Source organism: Leuresthes tenuis, unplaced genomic scaffold, assembly GCF_036924035.1.
Source record: "Leuresthes tenuis unplaced genomic scaffold, fLeuTen1.0.hap1 SCAF_9, whole genome shotgun sequence".
In the NCBI taxonomy this organism is placed as follows: domain Eukaryota; kingdom Metazoa; phylum Chordata; class Actinopteri; order Atheriniformes; family Atherinopsidae; genus Leuresthes; species Leuresthes tenuis.
Genome location: NW_027325363.1, coordinates 18,355,432 through 18,377,840, shown reverse-complemented (window position 1 = coordinate 18,377,840; position 22,409 = coordinate 18,355,432). Strand labels below are relative to the sequence as shown.

The following is a 22,409-nucleotide window of genomic DNA, read 5'->3' as shown; positions in this document are numbered from 1 at the left end:
TTGAATTTGCTAATGGGAATGTGCTAAATAGATGTGCCAAATTTCACAACTTTTTACCATTGCGTTAATGGGGCTGCCATAGACTTCAATTGCAGCGGAAAGTAGAAGAATAATAATAATAAGAAAAACTACTAAAACAATAGGGTTCTGCAGCTTCGCTGCTAGACCCCTAAATATAGCTGCAAGCAGCGATGGCGGGGTCTAGCAGAATAGCAGGTAAGCCTGCGGCTGCTCAGGAAGGCATCGTGAGTCCATAGACCAAGTTTGGTGTTTGAAATGAACTGGTCTTCATCCAGGGATTCCAACGGTACCTCATTTGTCCAATTTGAACAGACGGCTCCAAAGCTATGAGCAAAATGCAGTTTGTCTACTTATAGCGCCTCCACTGGGTGGAAGTGCAACAGACTTCTTGGGCCTCTTAAAGACTTGGTCATGAGTCTGTGTTAGAAGTTTGATGTCAAAAGATCAAATGGTTGCTGAGATATGGCCTCACGTCCTGTTTGGTGCGTCATCGCTGAGTTTGATTGGCTGCTACGGGCAAACGGTAGTGAATTAAAAAATATCACTGAAAAGCTTATGTGAGGCTCAGTCTGAAGATTCTATATGTCAAGTCCCGTGGAAATCAGACAATCTGGGTGACCTGTAATGCGTTTTGAAGGTTTTTGACATAATTCAAAATGGCGGTAAATCCAAGATGGCGCGAATGACGTCATCGTATTGGTTGACCTCGGATATATCCAGGGATTACAACGGTACCTCATTTGTGAAATGTGGACAAACGGGTCCAAAGATATGAGCAAAAATGCATTTTTGCTAAATATAGCGCCACCTATAGGTCAAAGATGGCCACAATTCTTGGGCCTGTTAGGGATCGAGTTATGAGTCTGTGGTATAAGTTTGATGTCATAAGACCAACCGGTTGCTGAGATATGGCCTCACGTCCTTTTTGGCGTAGTCGCCGCAAAATTTGATTGGTTATTGTGGGTGAACAAAGTCGAAATTGAAAAATCCGCTTCCTAACTTTTGTGCGGATTCGTCCAAAGATACTGTGTGCCAATTTTCATGAGAATCGGTTAAAATGTGTGAACGAAGAATCCTTTTGAAGGTTTTCAACAAAATCCAAGATGGCGGAAAATCTAGTCAGACGGAAAATGACGTCATATGGTGCGTTGGAATCGTCATGATCCAAGGATTCCAACGATGCCTTGTTTTTGAAATTTGGATCAACGAGTCAAAAGTTACTTAGCTGAATGGGCTTCAAACTTTGACATGTTGGTGGCGCTAGAGAGTTTTGAGTTTGGGCACCAAATTTGTTGAATTTGCTAATGGGATTGTCCTAAATATATGGGCCAAATTTCACAACTTTTTACCATTGCGTTAATGGGGCTGCCATAGACTTCAATGGTGGCGGAAAGTAGAAGAATAATAAGAAAAGCTACTAAAACAATAGGGTTCTGCAGCTTCGCTGCTAGACCCCTAATAATAATAATAGGAAAAACTACTAAAACAATAGGGTTCTGCAGCTTCGCTGCTAGACCCCTAAATATAGCTGCAAGCAGCGATACGGGGTCTAGCAGAACAGCAGGCAAGCCTGCGGCTGCTCAGGAGGGCATCATGAGTCCATAGACCAAGTTTGGTGTTTGAGATGAACTCGTCTTCATCCAGGGATTCCAACGGTACCTCATTTGTCCAATTTGAACCAACGGCTCCAAAGCTATGAGCAAAATGCAGTTTTTCTACTTATAGCGCCCCCTCTGGGTGGAAGTGCACCAGACTTCTTGGGCTTCATACAGACTTAGTCATAAGTCTGTGTTAGAAGTTTGATGTCAAAATATTAATTGGTTGCTGAGATATGGCCTCACGTCCTGTTTGGCGCGTCATCGCTGAGTTTGATTGGCTGCTACGGGAAAAGGGAAACGAAATAAAAAAATCCACATGATAGCTCTTATGAGGCTTGGTCTGAAGATTCTATATGTCAAGTCCCGTGGAGATCAGACAATCTGGGTGACCTGTAATGCGTTTTGAAGGTTTTTGACATAATTCAAAATGGCGGACAATCCAAGATGGCGCGAATGACGTCATAGGATTCGTTGACCTCGGCTATATCCACGGATTACAACGGTACCTCATTTGTGAAATTTGGACAAACGGGTCCAAAGATATGAGCAAAAATGCATTTATTCTAAATATAGCGCCACCTATAGGTCAAAGGTCTCCAAAATTCTTGGGCCTCTTCAAAATCAAGTTATGAATATGTGTTATGAGTTTGATGTCAAAAGATTAAACTGTTGCTGAGATATGTCCTCACGTCCTTTTTGGCGTAGTCGCCATCAACTTTGATTGGATGTACTGGTTGAACAAAGTCAAATTTGAAGTAAAAAACGAGCAACTTTTGTGCGGATTGGTCTAAAGATACTCTGTGCCAATTTTCATGAGAATTGGTCAAAATTTGTGACCTGTGAAATTTTTTTAAGGTTTTCAACAAAATCCAAGATGGCGGAAAATCTAGTTAGACGGAAAATGACGTCATAGGGTGCGTTGGACTCGTCATGATCCAAGGATTCCAACGATGCCTTGTTTTTTAAATTTGGATCAACGAGTCAAAAGTTATTTAGCTGAATGGGCTTCAAACTTTGACATGTTGGTGGCGCTAGAGAGTTTTGAATTTGGGCACGAAATTTGTTGAATTTGCTAATGGGACTGTCCTAATTAGATGTGCCAAATTTCACAACTTTTTACCATTGCGTTAATGGGGCTGCCATAGACTTCAATTGCAGCGGAAAGTAGAAGAATAATAATAAATATAGCTGCAAGCAGCGATGGCGGGGTCTAGCAGAACAGCAGGTAAGCCTGCGGCTGCTCAGGAAGGCATCATGAGTCCATAGACCAAGTTTGGCGTTTGAAATGAACTCGTCTTCATCCAGGGATTCCAACGGTACCTCATTTGTCCAATTTGAACAGACGGCTCCAAAGCTATGAGCAAAATGCAGTTTGTCTACTTATAGCGCCTCCACTGGGTGGAAGTGCAACAGACTTATTGGGCCTCTTAAAGACTTGGTCATGAGTCTGTGTTAGAAGTTTGATGTCAAAAGATTAAATGGTTGCTGAGATATGGCCTCACGTCCTGTTTGGCGCGTCATTGCTGAGTTCGATTGGCTGCTACGGGCAAACGTAAGCGAATTTAAAAATTTCACATAATAGCTCTTGTGAGGCTTGGTCTGAAGATGTTATGTGTCAAGTCCCGTGGAAATCAGACAATCTGGGTGACCTGTAATGTGTTTTGGAGGTTTTTGACATAATTCAAAATGGTGGACAATCCGAGATGGCGCGAATGACGTCATAGGATTCGTTGACCTCGGCTATATCCACGGATTAAAACGGTACCTCATTTGTGAAATTTGGACAAACGGGTCAAAAGTTATGAGGAAAAATGGATTTTTGCTAAATATAGCGCCACCTATAGGTCAAAGTTCTCCAAAATTCTTGGGCCTCTTCATGATCGAGTTATGAATATGTGTTATGAGTTTGATGTCAAAAGATTAACCGGTTATTGAGATATGGTCTCACGTGCTTTTTGGCGTAGTCGCCGTCAACTTTGATTGGATGTACTGGGTGAACAAAGTCGAATTTGAAGTAAAAAACGAGCAACTTTTGTGCGGATTGGTCCAAAGATAATCTGTGCCAATTTTCATGAGAATTGGTCAAAATTTGTGACCTGTGAAAATTTTTTAAGGTTTTCAACAAAATCCAAGATGGCGGAAAATCTAGTTAGACGGAAAATGACGTCATAGGGTGCGTTGGAATCGTCACAATCCAAGGATTCCAACGATACCTTGTTTTTGAAATTTGGATCAACGAGTCAAAAGTTATTTAGCTGAATGGGCTTCAAACTTTGACATGTTGGTGGCGCTAGAGAGTTTTGAATTTGGGCACGAAATTTGTTGAATTTGCTATTGGGACTGTCCTAATTAGATGTGCCAAATTTCCCAACTTTTTACCATTGCGTTAATGGGGCTGCCATAGACTTCAATTGCAGCGGAAAGTAGAAGAATAATAATAAATATAGCTGCAAGCAGCGATGGCGGGGTCTAGCAGAACAGCATGTAAGCCTGCGGCTGCTCAGGAAGGCATCATGAGTCCATAGACCAAGTTTTGTGTTTGAGATGAACTCGTCTTCATCCAGGGATTCCAACGGTACCTCATTTGTCCAATTTGAAACAACGGCTCCAAAGCTATGAGCAAAATGCAATTTTGCCACTAATAGCGCCCCCTCTGGGCGGAAGTTCACCAGACTTCTTGGGCCTCTTACAGACTTGGTCATGAGTCTGGGTTATAAGTTTGATGTCAAAAGATTAAATGGTTGCTGAGATATGGCCTCACGTCCTATTTGGCGTGTCAGCGCTGAGTTTGATTGACTGCTACGGGCAAACGGAATCGAATTTAAACATTCCAGGTGATAGCTCTTGTGAGGCTTAGTCTGAAGATTCTATGTGTCAAGTCCCATGGAATTCAGACAATCTGGGTGACCTGTAATGCATTTTGAAGGTTTTTGACATAATTCAAAATGGCGGACAATCCACGATGGTGCGAATGACGACATAGGGTTGGTTGACTTCGGATATATCCACGAATTACAACAGTACTTCATTTGTGAAATTTGGAAAAACGGGTCCAAAGTTATGAGCAAAAATGCATTTTTGCTAAATATAGCGCCCCCTATAGGTCAAAGATCACTTTAATTCTTGGCACTGTTTGGGATCGAGTTATGAATATGTGTTATAAGTTTGATGTCAAAAGATTAAACTGTTGCTGAGATATGGCCTCACGTCCTTTTTGGCGTAGTCGCCGCCAACTTTGATTGGTTGTAGTTAGTGAACAAAGTCGAAATTGAAGAAAAAAACGAGCAACTTTTGTGCGGATTGATCCAAAGATACCCTGTGCTAATTTTCATGAGAATTGGTCAAAATTTGTGACCTGTGAAAATTTTTTAAGGTTTTCAACAAAATCCAAGATGGCGGAAAATCTAGTCAGACGGAAAATGACGTCATAGGGTGCGTTGGACTCGTCATGATCTAAGGATTCCAACGATGCCTTGTTTTTGAAATTTGGATGAACGACTCAAAAGTTATTTAGCTGAATGGGCTTCAAACTTTGACATGTTGGTGGCGCTAGAGAGTTTTGAATTTGGGCACGAAATTTGTTGAATTTGCTAATGGGATGTTCCTGAAGATATGGGCCAAATTTCACAACTTTTTACCATTGCGTTAATGGGGCTGCCATAGACTTCAATTGCAGCGGAAAGTAGAAGAATAATAAGAAAAGCTACTAAAACAATAGGGTTCTGCAGCTTCGCTGCTAGACCCCTAAATATAGCTGCAAGCAGCGATGGCGGGGTCTAGCAGAATAGCAGGTAAGCCTGCGGCTGCTCAGGAAGGCATCATGAGTCCATAGACCAAGTTTGGTGTTTGAAATGAACTCGTCTTCATCCAGGGATTCCAACGGTACCTCATTTGTCCAATTTGAACAGACGGCTCCAAAGCTATGAGCAAAATGCAGTTTGTCTACTTATAGCGCCTCCACTGGGTGGAAGTGCAACAGACTTCTTGGGCCTCTTAAAGACTTGGTCATGAGTCTGTGTTAGAAATTTGATGTCAAAAGATCAAATGGTTGCTGAGATATGGCCTCACGTCCTGTTTGGCGCGTCATCGCTGAGTTTGATTGGCTGTTACGGGCAAAGGGAAACGAAATAAAAAATTCCACATGATAGCTCTTGTGAGGCTTGGTCTGAACATTATATATGTCAAGTCCCGTGGAAATCAGACAATCTGGGTGACCTGTAATGCGTTTTGAAGGTTTTTGACATAATTCAAAATGGCGGACAATCCAAGATGGCGCGAATGACGTCATAGGATTCGTTGACCTCGGCTATATCCACGGATTACAACGGTATGTCATTTGTGAAATTTGGACAAACGGGTCCAAAGATATGAGCAAAAATGCATTTTTTCTAAATATAGCGCCACCTATAGGTCAAAGATCACTAAAATTCTTGGGCCTCTTCAAAATCGAGTTATGAATATGTGTTATGAGTTTGATGTCAAAAGATTAAACTGTTGCTGAGATATGGCCTCACGTCCTTTTTGGCGTAGTCGCCGCCAACTTTGATTGGATATACTGGTTGAACAAAGTCAAATTTGAAGTAAAAAACGAGCAACTTTTGTGCGGATTGGTCTAAAGATACTCTGTGCCAATTTTCATGAGAATTGGTCAAAATTTGTGACCTGTGAAAATTTTTTAAGGTTTTCAACAAAATCCAAGATGGCGGAAAATCTAGTCAGACGGAAAATGACGTCATAGGGTGCGTTGGAATCGTCATGATCCAAGGATTCCAACGATGCCTTGTTTTTTAAATTTGGATCAACGAGTCAAAAGTTATTTAGCTGAATGGGCTTCAAACTTTGACCCGTTGGTGGCGCTAGAGAGTTTTGAATTTGGGTTCCAAATTTGTTGAATTTGCTAATGGGACTGTCCTAATTAGATGTGCCAAATTTCACAACTTTTTACCGTTGCGTTAATGGGGCTGCCATAGACTTCAATTGCAGCGGAAAGTAGAAGAATAATAAATATAGCTGCGAGCAGCGATGGCGGGGTCTAGCAGAACAGCAGGTAAGCCTGCGGCTGCTCAGGAAGGCATCATGAGTCCACACACCAAGTTTGGTGTTTGAGATGAACTCGTCTTCATCCAGGGATTCCAACGGTACCTCATTTGTCTAATTTGAACAAACGGCTCCAAAGCTATGAGCAAAATGCAGTTTTTCTACTTATAGCGCCCCCTCTGGGTGGAAGTTCCCCAGACTTCTTGGGCCTCTTACAGACTTGGTCATGAGTCTGTGTTAGAAGTTTGATGTCAAAAGATCAAATGGTTGCTGAGTTATGGCCTCACGACCTGTTTGGCGCGTCATTGCTGAATTTGATTGGCTGCTACGGGCAAATGGAAGTGAATATAAAAATTTCACATGATAGCTCTTGTGGGGCATGGTCTGAAGATTCTATATGTCAAGTCCCGTGGAGATCAAACAATCTGGGTGACCTGTAATACGTTTTGAAGGTTTTTGACATAATTCAAAATGGCGGACAATCCAAGATGGCGCAAATGACGTCATAGGATTCGTTGACCTCGGCTATATCCACGGATTACAACGGTACCTCATTTGTGAAATTTGGACAAACGGGTCCAAAGATATGAGCAAAAATGCATTTTTTCTAAATATAGCGCCACCTATAGGTCAAAGGTCTCCAAAATTCTTGGGCCTCTTCAAAATCGAGTTATGAATATGTGTTATGAGTTTGATGTCAAAAGATTAACCGGTTACTGAGATATGTCCTCACGTCCTTTTTGGCGTAGTCGCCATCAACTTTGATTGGATATACTGGTTGAACAAAGTCGAATTTGAAGTAAAAAACGAGCAACTTTTGTGCGGATTTGTCCAAAGATACTCTGTGCCAATTTTCATGAGAATTGGTCAAAATTTGTGACCTGTGAAAATTTTTTAAGGTTTTCAACAAAATCCAAGATGGCGGAAAATCTAGTTAGACGGAAAATGACGTCATAGGGTGCGTTGGAATCGTCATGATCCAAGGATTCCAACGATACCTTGTTTTTGAAATTTGGATCAACGAGTCAAAAGTTATTTAGCTGAATGGGCTTCAAATTTTGACATGTTGGTGGCGCTAGAGAGTTTTGAATTTGGGGACGAAATTTGTTGAATTTGCTAATGGGACTGTCCTAATTAGATGTGCCAAATTTCACAACTTTTTACCATTGCGTTAATGGGGCTGCCATAGACTTCAATTGCAGCGGAAAGTAGAAGAATAATAATAATAATAAGAAAAGCTAGTAAAACAATAGGGTTCTGCAGCTTCGCTGCTAGACCCCTAAATATAGCTGCAAGCAGCGATACGGGGTCTAGCAGAACAGCAGGCAAGCCTGCGGCTGCTCAGGAGGGCATCATGAGTCCACAGACCAAGTTTGGTGTTTGAGATTAACTCGTTTTCATCCAGGGATTCCAACGGTACCTCATTTGTCCAATTTGAACCAACGGCTCCAAAGCTATGAGCAAAATGCAGTTTTTCTACTTATAGCGCCCCCACTGGGTGGACGTTCACCAGACTTCTTGGGCCTCTTACAGACTTGATCATGAGTCTGTGTTAGAAGTTTGATGTCAAAAGATTAAATGGTTGCTGAGATATGGCCTCACGTCCTGTTTGGCGCGTCATCGCTGAGTTTGATTGGCTGCTACGGGCAAACGGAAGCGAATTTAAAAATTTCACATAATAGCTCTTGTGAGGCTTGGTCTGAAGATTCTATGTGTCAAGTCCCGTGGAAATCAGACAATCTGGGTGACCTGTAATGCGTTTTGGAGGTTTTTTGACATAATTCAAAATGGCGGACAATCCGAGATGGCGCCAATGACGTCATAGGATTGGTTGACCTCGGCTATATCCACGGATTACAACGGTACCTCATTTGTGAAATTTGGACAAACGGGTCAAAAGTTATGAGGAAAAATGCATTTTTGCTAAATATAGCGCCACCTATAGGTCAAAGGTCTCCAAAATTCTTGGGCCTCTTCAAGATCGAGTTATGAATATGTGTTATGAGTTTGATGTCAAAAGATTAACTGGTTGCTGAGATATGGTCTCACGTGCTTTTTGGCGTAGTCGCCGTCAACTTTGATTGGATGTACTGGGTGAACAAAGTCGAATTTGAAGTAAAAAACGAGCAACTTTTTTGCGGATTGGTCCAAAGATAATCTGTGCAAATTTTCATGAGAATTGGTCAAAATTTGTGACCTGTGAAAATTTTTTAAGGTTTTCAACAAAATCAAAGATGGCGGAAAATCTAGTCAGACGGAAAATGACGTCATAGGGTGCGTTGGAATCGTCATGATCCAAGGATTCCAACGATGCCTTGTTTTTTAAATTTGGATCAACGAGTCAAAAGTTATTTAGCTGAATGGGCTTCAAACTTTGACATGTTGGTGGCGCTAGAGAGTTTAGAATTTGGGCACGAAATTTGTTGAATTTGCTAATGGGAATGTGCTAAATAGATGTGCCAAATTTCACAACTTTTTACCATTGCGTTAATGGGGCTGCCATAGACTTCAATTGCAGCGGAAAGTAGAAGAATAATAATAAGAAAAACTACTAAAACAATAGGGTTCTGCAGCTTCGCTGCTAGACCCCTAATAAATATAGCTGCAAGCAGCGATGGCGGGGTCTAGCAGAATAGCAGGTAAGCCTGCGGCTGCTCAGGAAGGCATTATGAGTACATAGACCAAGTTTGGTGTTTGAGATGAACTCGTCTTCATCCAGGGATTCCAACGGTACCTCATTTGTCCAATTTGAAACAGCGGCTCCAAAGTTATGAGCAAAATGCATTTTTGCTACTTATAGCGCCCCCTGTGCTTGGAAGTTCACCAGACTTCTTGGGCTTCTTACAGACTTGGTCATGAGTCTGTGTTAGAAGTTTGATGTCAAAAGATTAAATGGTTGCTGAGATATGGCCTCACGTCCTGTTTGGCGCGTCATTGCTGAGTTTGATTGGCTACTACGGGCAAACGGAAGTGAATATAAAAATTTCACATGATAGCTCTTGTGGGGCATGGGCTGAAGATTCTATATGTCAAGTCCCGTGGAAATCAGACAATCTGGGTGACCTGTAATGTGTTTTGGAGGTTTTTGACATAATTCAAAATGGCGGACAATCCGAGATGGCGCGAATGACGTCATAGGATTCGTTGACCTCGGCTATATCCACGGATTACAACGGTAACGCATTTGTGAAATTTGGACAAACGGGTCAAACGTTATGAGGAAAAATGCATTTTTGCTAAATATAGCGCCACCTATAGGTCAACGTTCTCCAAAATTCTTGGGCCTCTTCAAGATCGAGTTATGAATATGTGTTATGAGTTTGATGTCAAAAGATTAACCGGTTACTGAGATATGGTCTCACGTGCTTTTTGGCGTAGTCGCCGTCAACTTTGATTGGATGTACTGGGTGAACAAAGTCGAATTTGAAGTAAAAAATGAGCAACTTTTGTGCGGATTGGTCCAAAGATAATCTGTGCCAATTTTCATGAGAATTGGTCAAAATTTGTGACCTGTGAAAATTTTTTAAGGTTTTCAACAAAATCCAAGATGGCGGAAAATCTAGTTAGACGGAAAATGACGTCATAGGGTGCGTTGGAATCGTCACGATCCAAGGATTCCAACGATACCTTGTTTTTGAAATTTGAATCAACGAGTCAAAAGTTATTTAGCTGAATGGGCTTCAAACTTTGACATGTTGGTGGCGCTAGAGAGTTTAGAATTTGGGCACGAAATTTGTTGAATTTGCTAATGGGACTGTCCTAATTAGATGTGCCAAATTTCACAACTTTTTACCATTGCGTTAATGGGGCTGCCATAGACTTCAATTGCAGCGGAAAGTAGAAGAATAATAATAATAATAAGAAAAGCTAGTAAAACAATAGGGTTCTGCAGCTTCGCTGCTAGACCCCTAATAATAAATATAGCTGCAAGCAGCGATGGCGGGGTCTAGCAGAACAGCATGTAAGCCTGCGGCTGCTCAGGAAGGCATCATGAGTCCATAGACCAAGTTTTGTGTTTGAAATGAACTCGTCTTCATCCAGGGATTCCAACGGTACCTCATTTGTCCAATTTGAACCAACGGCTCCAAAGCTATGAGCAAAATGCAGTTTTTCTACTTATAGCGCCCCCTCTGGGTGGACGTTCACCAGACTTCTTGGGCCTCTTACAGACTTGGTCATGAGTCTGTGTTAGAAGTTTGATGTCAAAAGATCAAATGGTTGCTAAGATATGGCCTCACGTCCTGTTTAGCGCGTCATCGCTGAGTTTGATTGGCTGCTACGGGCAAAGGGAAACAAAATAAAAAATTCCTCATGATAGCTCTTGTGAGGCTTGGTCTGAACATTCTATATGTCAAGTCCCGTGGAAATCAGACAATCTGGGTGACCTGTAATGCGTTTTGAATGTTTTTGATATAATTCAAAATGGCAGACAATTAAAGATGGCGCACATGACGTCATAGTATTGGTTGACCTCGGATATATTCAGGGATTACAACGGTACCTCATATGTGAAATTTGGACAAACGGGTCCAAAGTTATGAGCAAAAATGCATTTTTGCTAAATATAGCGCCCCCTATAGGTCAAAGATCACTATAATTCTTGGGACTGTTTGGGATCGAGTTATGAATATGTGTTATAAGTTTGATGTCAAAAGATTAAACTGTTGCTGAGATATGGCCTCACGTCCTTTTTGGCGTAGTCGCCGCCAACTTTGAATTGATGTAGCTAAATAACAAAGTCGAAATTGAAAAATCCATCTCCTAACTTTTGTGCGGATTGGTCTAAAGATACTATGTGCCAATTTTCATGAGATTTGGTCAAAATTTGTGACCTGTGAAAATTTTTTAAGGTTTTCAACAAAATCCAAGATGGCGGAAAATCTAGTCAGACGGAAAATGACGTCATAGGGTGCGTTGGACTCGTCATAATCCAAGGATTCCAACGATGCCTTGGTTTTGAAATTTGGATCAACGAGTCAAAAGTTATTTAGCTGAATGAGCTTGAAACTTTGACATGTTGGTGGCGCTAGAGAGTTTTGAATTTGGGCACGAAATTTGTTTAATTTGCTAATGGGAATGTGCTAAATAGATGTGCCAAATTTCACAACTTTTTACCATTGCGTTAATGGGGCTGCCATAGACTTCAATGGTGGCGGAAAGTAGAAGAATAATAAATATAGCTGCAAGCAGCGATGGCGGGGTCTAGCAGAACAGCAGGTAAGCCTGCGGCTGCTCAGGAAGGCATCATGAGTCCACACACCAAGTTTGGTGTTTGAGATGAACTCATCTTCATCCAGGGATTCAAACGGTACCTCATTTGTCCAATTTGAACAGACGGCTCCAAAGCTATGAGCAAAATGCAGTTTGTCTACTTATAGCGCCTCCACTGGGTGGAAGTGCAACAGACTTCTTGGGCCTCTTAAAGACTTGGTCATGAGTCTGTGTTAGAAGTTTGATGTCAAAAGATCAAATGGTTGCTGAGATATGGCCTCACGTCCTGTTTGGCGCGTCATTGCTGAGTTTGATTAGCTGCTACGGGAAAACGGAAGTGAATATATAAATTTCACATGATAGCTCTTGTGGGGCATGGTCTGAAGATTCTATATGTCAAGTCCCGTGGAGATCAGACAATCTGGGTGACCTGTAATGCGTTTTGAAGGTTTTTGATATAATTCAAAATGGCGGACAATTAAAGATGGCGCACATGACGTCATAGGATTGGTTGACCTTGGATATATCCAGGGATTACAGCGGTACCTCATATGTGAAATTTGGACAAACGGGTCCAAAGATATGCTCAAAAATGCATTTTTGCTAAATATAGCGCCACCTATAGGTCAAAGATAACCACAATTCTTGGGCCTGTTAGGGATTGAGTTATGAGTCTGTGATATAAGTTTGATGTCAATAGACCAATTGGTTGCTGAGATATGGCCTCACGTCCTTTTTGGCGTAGTCGCCGCCAACTTTGATTGGTTATTGTGGGTGAACAAAGTCGAAATTGAAAAATCCGCTTCCTAACTTTTGTGCGGATTCGTCCAAAGATACTCTCTGCTAATTTTCATGAGAATCGGTTAAAATTTGTGAACGAAGTTTCCTTTTGAAGGTTTTCAACAAAATCCAAGATGGCGGAAAATCTAGTCAGACGGAAAATGACGTCATAGGGTGCGTTGAACTCGTCATGATCCAAGGATTCCAACGATACCTTGTTTTTGAAATTTGGACCAACGAGTCAAAAGTTATTTAGCTGAATGTGCTTCAAACTTTGACATGTTGGTGGCGCTAGAGAGTTTTGAATTTGGGTTCCAAATTTGTTGAATTTGCTAATGGGAATGTGCTAAATAGATGTGCCAAATTTCACAACTTTTTACCATTGCGTTAATGGGGCTGCCATAGACTTCAATTGCAGCGGAAAGTAGATCAATAATAATAGGAATACCAGCTAAAACAATAGGGTTCTGCAGCTTCGCTGCTAGACCCCTAAATATAGCTGCAAGCAGCGATACGGGGTCTAGCAGAACAGCAGGCAAGCCTGCGGCTGCTCAGGAAGGCATCATGAGTCCACAGACCAAGTTTGGTGTTTGAGATGAACTCGTCTTCATCCAGGGATTCCAACGGTACCTCATTTGTCCAATTTGAACCAACGGCTCCAAAGCTATGAGCAAAATGCAGTTTTTGTACTTATAGCGCCCCCTCTGGGTGGAAGTGCACCAGACTTCTTGGGCTTCATACAGACTTGGTCATAAGTCTGTGTTAGAAGTTTGATGTCAAAAGATTAATTGGTTGCTGAGATATGGCCTCACGTCCTGTTTGGCGCGTCATCGCTGAGTTTGATTGGCTGCTACGGGAAAAGGGAAGCGAATTTAAAAATTTCACATAATAGCTCTTGTGAAGCTTGGTCTGAAGATTCTATGTGTCAAGTCCCGTGGAAATCAGACAATCTGGGTGACCTGTAATGCGTTTTGGAGGTTTTTAACATCATTCAAAATGGCGGACAATCCGAGATGGCGCGAATGACGTCATAGGATTCGTTGACCTCGGCTATATCCAAGAATTACAAGGGTACATCATTTGTGAAATTTGGACAAACGGGTCAAAAGTTATGAGGAAAAATGCATTTTTGCTAAATATAGCGCCACCTATAGGTCAAAGGTCTCCAAAATTCTTGGGCCTCTTCAAAATCGAGTTATGAATATGTGTTATGAGTTTGATGTCAAAAGACCAACCGGTTGCTGAGATATGGCCTCACGTCCTTTTTGGCATAGTCGCCGCCAAATTTGATTGGTTATTGTGGGTGAACAAAGTCGAAAATGAAAAATCCGCTTCCTAGCTTTTGTGCGGATTCGTCCGAAGATACTCTGTGCTAATTTTCATGAGAATCGGTCAAAATGTGTGAACGAAGAATCCTTTTGAAGGTTTTCAACAAAATCCAAGATGGCGGAAAATCTAGTCAGACGGAAAATGACGTCATAGGATGCGTTGGACTCGTCATGATCCAAGGATTCCAACGATACCTTGTTTTTTAAATTTGGACCAACGAGTCAAAAGTTATTTAGCTGAATGGGCTTCAAACTTTGACATGTTGGTGGCGCTAGAGAGTTTTGAATTTGGTTTCCAAATTTGTTGAATTTGCTAATGGGAATGTGCTAAATAGATGTGCCAAATTTCACAACTTTTTACCATTGCGTTAATGGGGCTGCCATAGACTTCAATGGTGGCGGAAAGTAGAAGAATAATAATAATAATAAGAAAAGCTACTAAAACAATAGGGTTCTGCAGCTTCGCTGCTAGACCCCTAATAAGAAAAACTACTAAAACAATAGGGTTCTGCAGCTTCGCTGCTAGACCCCTAATAATAATAAGAAAAGCTACTAAAACAATAGGGTTCTGCAGCTTCGCTGCTAGACCCCTAATAATAATAATAAGAAAAACTACTAAAACAATAGGGTTCTGCAGCTTCGCTGCTAGACCCCTAATAAGAAAAACTACTAAAACAATAGGGTTCTGCAGCTTCGCTGCTAGACCCCTAATAAGAAAAACTACTAAAACAATAGGGTTCTGCAGCTTCGCTGCTAGACCCCTAATAATTAGAAGAGACAGCCCTACCATCATGTTGCAGAGGAAGATTATTAGTATCAGGGTGAAGAAGTGCTGCGTGAGGGGTGCTCTGCCCTTTCGTTTCCTTCATCATACGGTAAGCAGTATCACAACTTACTGCCCCATCAAAGATAAAAACATGACTGAGGGCAGACTAAATGCAAATGAACGAGAACAAATTGCTTCAGTAAACCACTAAATGACATGTTTTCTATCCAGGCCAGAAGCAGACGTTTCACTGCTAGACTCGAGGAATATAAAAAAGAGTCAGTAGCGCAGCAATGAGAGGTGTGCCCATGATGAGTGTCAGCGATATAAAGACAAGTGGCTCCAGATATGCGCTCAGTCGGCAGTAGTTGAAAAATGCTCAACAGCAGCAGCTGATTAGACTGTATTTTACAAGAAACAGAGAGGAAACATGACCATAGTCAGACAGATTTTATTATCTTTAAATCATTGCTGGCAGGGCTGTTTTGGTGCTTCTTTCTGAAAATGAATTCTGTTCTGTTCTGTAACCCACTGTCTCCTGAATTATAACTATATATTTTAATACATGTGGCATTTGGGGGGGGAATTATGATTTATGTTTGATATAAAATATTTTTTCTTTAAAAAGGCAAAAGAGCTCCAGAACGTTCCCGGGCAACTGTGCAATGTATGCCCTGAGGCTGCCATGAGACATGTATAAACATGTAAAATGATTAACAAAAATGCAAATTTGTTTTGTACATATAATACTATGCGACTACGAAGAGATAGCTCAGATAATGCTAAATTGATACCATAACATAAGGGGGGAAACATATCTTTCAGTCTGGTTATACAGGCACAGACAGACCTGTGGCATTTCCCAGATGGCAGCAGTAAATAGGTTATGTCCTGTGGGATGCTGGATACATATTTCTCTTAGCTTTATTTTGGGTGTTGTTGTCCTTGCACCTTTTAGTGAAGCTCTGTACTTCTTCCCTTAGTTATTGATGATACTTGGCACGATATACATCTCAGTGCGCTTTAAATAGTCTAACATTAGTATGCTTAGAAATTCTTCTGCTGCTTTTTACTCAGTATAATGCTAACATCTTAGCTTAGCATGTTAACATGTTTGAAGTTAACGTTTGCTAGCTAGTATAAACTCAGAAAGCAGAGCTGAGGCTCAGGGGGTGTTATTATCAGGAATTTTGTCCTGAAACACTGCATTGTACATTTAAATTGTAGCCTGATGATGGAGCCAGCCACACCATGTAAAAGATGGACCTAACCTTTGCATATGAACAATTAGGTCGTTTTAGGTCCTTAATCCTACATTATACCCATTGGATCCCAGGGGGCCTCTCCTGTGGTTATGAAAGAAGTCTACAAAAAAGAAGTCTACTTCTATCGTCACAACTTGCCTCAATAATCAGTTTCTTGACAAGTTTATGGTTTCAATTGCAAGTTTCCGGTTAGCTTGAACGTTTATTTTGTCAATTATGGTCACATTTCGAGTTAAATAGGTGACTTGATTGGGGCTACTACGAGATTCATAAGTTGTAAAAGTGCTACAGTGCACAGAGTGCCTTTAGATATTTAGTTCCATTGTAAAGATCCACACCTCAATCTTCATCAGTTCAACCCTTTAGTTTTTTGGCTCCTATAAAAATCAATAACCTAAATTAAATAATAAAATAAAAGATTGCAGCAGTTAAAAAGCCTGACTCAAGGCTTCAAATCTGTTGGCTCAGCAAGAGGAACCACACATGTGAACCTTATGATAGCACTTAAAGAGAAGAAGACAAACACAATCTATAGAATTGAAAGTCTTGGCATCATGAGACCATGTTCGAGACCTCACTGTAACTCATCCAGAATCTGCTGACACATTTGAGTCTGGACCAGACCACTGCCAGAGTGACAGAAAGGCAAATAGACCTCAAAGACTGAGCTGAGACTGCTATTGAGAAACCTACCTGATATGATCCAATATGTACAGCTGTTGCAATTGTGGTATCTGGCCTCTCTAACCCATTACACCAGCACTTGCACTGCAATTATTAGCTTTGCACAGATCAATATACTAGGTGATGTGTGATGTGTGACATGGAAATGACCCACGTCTTTGGCCATAAGCACCTCTGTTTGTTTAAAGGCAGAAAGGTCTAGGGACATCAACATGAAAAGCAGTGAAACCTCGGTGATAATTGGGCATAGTCCCAAAAGCTGAGGGGCAGCTGCTAAATAAAAGATATTGGCAGGGAAAGAAACGGTTTTCTCACGTTGCTGCATTCATCAAACGATAATTCACAAGAGTGTGCATTACCTTTTGTATTAATGCAGCCTTCTGCTGCTGTTTACCAGCTATCAAACGAGCTGAAAATTTCTTTTCTGCAATTTCTATTTGCAAATAGTAATAAATGTTCTATTCAAGGAATTTACAGTGTGAAGCATTCTGAACATTGCAGCTTCTTGGAGATGCCAATGTAGTTGTAGTTGTCAGTTTCTTAACACAGACTTCAGTTTCAGCTCGCTGAGCGTTTTGAAATGCAACAACGAGGAAGAGAATTACTTCTATTCAATAATGTCTCCTTATTCAGAGGAAGAGAAGCAAAGCAGCAAAGATGGAATGAAAATAATAAATCAAGTAAGACTATAAAAAAGGTCACAGTTATAAAGACAGATATTCATTTAGGGGACATTCTGTTTTACAAGACATTGTATCTTGCCATTGGTTGTTGCTTCTATAGTTAAAGTGTAAAATGCTTTCATTCTGTTATATTTGCACTGTACATAAATGCTATTTTTTGGTGAAAAAGCGGAGCTTGGAGTCACAATAATTCTTGCCAAAAACTTACTTGAAAACATCTAGACTTTTTTATTTTTAGTACAATATCCAATTATCTTCCTGAATCTGTATCTCACGGAGCAAAAGTAGAAGATCCAGCTCGAATTATATTGACATTTCTCGACAAACTCGACTTACGCTATGTCATACATTTTAGAAACATGACGTGAAGCCATTTTGCATCATTGTGCTATTTTGCAGCCTTGCCTGATTTCATTCCTATTTAGAAAGCATCGTGGCAAAAGCTGACAGCCGCAAAAGTGCCTCAATAGATAAAGACAGAAAACAACGAGATACAGGTTCATCAACACGATACAGTATTAAAACACAAACACTGTATTCTTCAGTGTATTATTAAATAAAACCACATTCCTTGCGGCTTCTAACTTTGCTCTGACTAACAAGCCAAGATATCAAAGAGACCAAAGGCTGGTGATGAGCTCTGAGCTCTGCTTAATTGGCTGTAGCTCCAAAGTGGATGGTCCTTGGAGACGAGGGCTGACTGCCACACACACGCACGCACACATGCACACTTTCTTGCAATTATGATGAGCTTCAGAATTCAGCTTTGTTTATATTCACTCTTGTCAGGAGGGAGAGTTTCTTTAGCGCAGCTTCTGCACTGGACAGTTAAGCTTCACTAGAAAAGAAAGTACTCTTTGTCATTAACATCCGGACGTTGCAAGAAAAATTAATCTTAGATGGAAAGTTTCTCAATGTCACCCAGTATTAACATCCATTCAACCCGAGTCTGCTTCTGACACTTGTGGAAAACAAAAAAAGCTGCAAAATGTGAGCTCATTGAAGCTCTGTTAACACACACAAAAAAACACATTTATACGTCACCAATTTTGCTATGAACTATGGGTAAAGGGTGAGCTCAAAGAAAGGAAGCAATAAAGCGAGGTAAAGTCTACATCAAAGCACCGTTGCTACAGATGATTTCACAGTGGGAAACATTAAACCCTCGTGGATTTAGCAGCATGCCACTGGGTCTCATGTGAGTCCATGTTGCAGTACAAACCACCAATAAAGCATACAATTTGTAATCTTGGCTTTGTCCTGTGTAACCAAACAAGATAAAACATACTTATGTCTGTTAGCTAAATATGCTGCTTTAGAAACGGGAGATTAGCTTAGTTTGGCTTAGCAGAAAAAGTACTTGCGAAGCTACTGGCCTGGCTCTGTCCAAAGGTTAAAACCCTTTCAAGTTTTTTTTTTTTTTTCTTCCTCTTTGCACGGCAACTTTTGTACACACTGAATAAATGGGAAGTAATGCTGCAATTTATGAGCTTAAGAAAAGCTGGTGGGGAGATTGTGTTACCTTTGGACAGTGCCAGACTAAGCTTATCCAACCATCTGCAGGCTGCAGCTCAACAGACTGTATTGTTCCCAAAATGTCAAACTGCTCCTTAAATACGTTGTTACACAAGACCACTAAAGGTGGAGGGGGAAAACATTCAAAAACCACAGCAAGAAGCCCAACGGCTTAAATGATGCTTATGTAACAGTGAAACAGAGGGACATGTGAATGAGAAAGCAAAACTAGATGATGGAAGGAGAGAGATGGAGTGGTAATTAGCTCATTTCTTTCCTGAGATCTAACAGGGGTCATCAGAGGGATTCAAAAGCTTCCAGCTCTGCACAGAACTGACGTGGTCACACAGGTATGTTTAACAGAACAGCCTGCTGACCAGCTGAGCTAAACTAACCAAAAAAAACCCCCAAAACCTTGAACTTCCTTTAGGACTAATGGTTGTTTTGTGCTGCTGCAGCCCTGCTGGGTAGTATAAAGCAACCAAATCCATCAGGACGCACAACAGGCCCTTCAATAATGAATAACAGAAAGCCTGAGTAGCTAATAACTCACAGAAAGGCCAGCAGCTTTGAATTCCAGCAGGACAGCTTACAGGCTGCCATCCAGAAAAGGTAGGCCGGCAGTTATTAAAACCCAGTGAGTTTAACAATTACTGTGGGTTTGCTGTCCCCTTGATGCTCGCCGCTGTGGTTTGCACCGGGCAGCTTTGATTCCTGCATTACAAAAAACACAGCCTGGGAGGTAAGCCGCAAAGCAGGATTTGCAAAATATGGTGCAAAATGTTCTCAAATCAACAGACTTGACCGAGTTTGAACCAACTACAGTTTTCATGCTTTTCCGCTCAGTTTTTTCACTGACTCCTCACTTTGCACAGAGAGCTGGTGATGAGCCAGCACCAACACTTAGAGTGTACCCTCCACAGAGGAGAGATCTATAGATCCCCCACCCCCACCCGCAAACTATTTTCTCCTCCTAAATTTCCTATCTCCTCCTCCTCACCTCTTGGACCATCTGTGTTGTGACACATGGGGAGGACAGGACAAGCAAACCGGCTCCATGCTCAGGCTTTCAGGCCACTTACCAAACTTTAACTTACTGCTGCTCCAGTTTCCACAGAGAGGACAAAACCAGCAAGAGGGGAGTGAGGCAAAAATCAAAGATTCCTCTCTTGTCCCTGCTTGCAGCTTTTCCCAGACTAGGGCTTCTAGAGAGGGATAAAGCTGGAGTGGATGTTGTAATTTGTTGCTTTACAGCAGGAGAGAGATGTTTGGACCGAGCTCAAGCCGTGATGGTTGCTCTGGCTGAATGAAAATATCCCCACAGAGTTCATGTGATGCTGGGCGACAACACCATCCTTCTGTGGTTTGTAGGGGCACAGCAGAGCAGCCTGCAGAGGTAACAAACCCCAGCTGCTTTCTATTCTGAGAGATAAAACCAGGACAGCCAAGGAGACGGTGATTAGGCCACCGACTAAACGCTCTACTAAACCCTTTCAGTCCTGCCCACATACAACCAGCAGGCTCACCTGGTGCGCCTTCCACTGTCAGACATACTTGCATGCCCACGAGGTGAGGAGACATGTATGCAGATGTACAGTAAACACAAAGTGGGAGGGTGATGTGGCTGCCACCTGTTGGTGATTCTTCTCAAGTTCACCCAGTCACCTTGGCTTTTCCCTCCCTGATGCTGCAGTAGACTCATTTATCCTTCGTGTTGCAGGCGGATGCTCTCATACGCCCCCAGTATGACTCATAGGCCTGGTGCCTCTGACGCTTAGACACACTCCATTTACTTTAAGCCTCAAATGGCGCTCAAACCATCGGGATCAGTAAAGCAGGTTTATGAGAAGATCAATGAAGTTCTAAATCAGAACAAAGGAGGACTGCATCAGAAGTATCAACGTCCTTCAAACTAGTAAGGGAGCAGAAGACGGCAACAACAACAAAAAACACTTAAAATAAAGGGAGCAGCTCAGTTTTAAAACAGCCTGAGTGCATAACACAGGTAAGAGCTGATGCTTCGATTATTAATTTAACAACGATGCACCATTCACTGTATAGTTGAACTACTTCAAGTTTATGCAGGTGTAAAAACAGAACGTGGTGGTGGGGGGGGGGGGGGGGGGTTATTATGTGATTCACTCATACCGATATAGGCTACAGTCTGACACACATACAGTTTTCATTCTGCATCTCTGCTGCTGCTCTTCCTCCCTGTTGCCACAGCAACGCAGCACTCGACTCCATGTCTCTGACAGCACATGCTCCCATTAAAAAGCCATTTGCGAACAGCTGAACGTATATATATATATTATTATACATCTACTGCACGTGTCGAAACACATGTGAGACGTGGATTGCAGGTTTGTCAGCATCACTCAGGATGGAGCTTCCAGCTGGGACGGAGGAGTGGCTTTTTCAAATTTCACACATGACCACAAAAGTGACAATGGATTCCGGACTAAATCATATGCTCAAAACAGAAAAAAAAAACATCAAAGTGAAACAGGTGATATCGAAAAGTAAGTAAGGAGCCCATTTGAGCTCTTTATGTACCGCTTTACAAAGTAAGTAAAACATGAGGGCGACACCTCTCACCGTCTACTGTGAGATGCTCTCATGCAATAATACACCAGCTGTTCTCCGCCAGCCCCTGTGTCATTCAGCAAGACGAGACTCAAGAAGTCAGCGGGTTCATACCTCGCAGTTGCGCCCAGTTAAGCCCTGGCTGCATGTGCACGTATACTCCCAGGCGTCCTCCGGCTTGCCAGCGGAGGGCAGGACCAAGCAGAGCCCCCCGTTGAGACACGGTCGGCCTTCGCAGGGGTTCGGACGAGGTGTGGCCTGGGTCGGGGTGGGCTCAGCCGGGGCCGGCGTGTCTGGAGCCAGCTGGAAAGCAGAGGGGGCGGACTCGCTGCTGCACCCCAGGAGCAGGAGAAGCAGCGCGAACGCGAGCCTCAGTGCAACCTGTGTGTGGCGGCAGGACGGAACCGTGGACACACTCGTCCACATCCTGATCCTCTCACTGCGGCTTCTTCTCTCCTCTTTTCCGTCTTTTGTTGTTGTTGTGTGTGTTCTTTTCTCTCTTTTTTTTCTTCTCCCCTTTGCTCAGAGCTGGTGCCGGCTGGGCTCGGCAGCAACTCAGAGATGAGTGAGTGTGTTTGAGAGAAAGCAGGAGGCTGGCTGTTCGGATGTAGAGCCTCAGCTGTGCGCAGGGAGAATGACTGGCTGATGAGTGGAAGCTGGAAGAGGGAAGGTAGGGATGCGGGAGGAGAAAGGGAGGGCTATTGGCTCTTGTCCGTCTCCGAGTCACAGTGACGATGATCGCTGACGACATGCACGCACGCAGCAGCACACTCCTCTCTAGGTTTCTCTCTCTCTCACACACACACACACACACTGTGCAGAACACCTGAAGAAGGCAGGTCTGAACCTACCTCATTTGGAGTCTCATCATCCCTAACGTCTACTTAATGCTGGGCCTTCAAAGAGGCTGGGAGGAGAGTGGGAGGGCGGAGGAA

The 22,409-nt window shown here is 42.2% G+C and overlaps 1 protein-coding gene across 3 annotated transcripts in view; it reads right to left on the bottom strand.

Moving 5' to 3' along the window:
• Positions 1 to 22,140, bottom strand: part of dner (delta/notch-like EGF repeat containing) — a 114,646-nt gene extending 92,506 nt beyond the window's left edge. For all 3 annotated transcript variants that reach the window (XM_072392665.1, XM_072392666.1, XM_072392667.1), the window contains exon 1: positions 21,589 to 22,140. In XM_072392665.1, the coding sequence (XP_072248766.1) occupies positions 21,589 to 21,900 (312 nt within the window). In that variant the 5' untranslated portion in view covers positions 21,901 to 22,140. The remainder of the gene's footprint in view (positions 1 to 21,588) is intronic.
• Between the last annotated feature and the right edge of the window lie 269 nt (positions 22,141 to 22,409).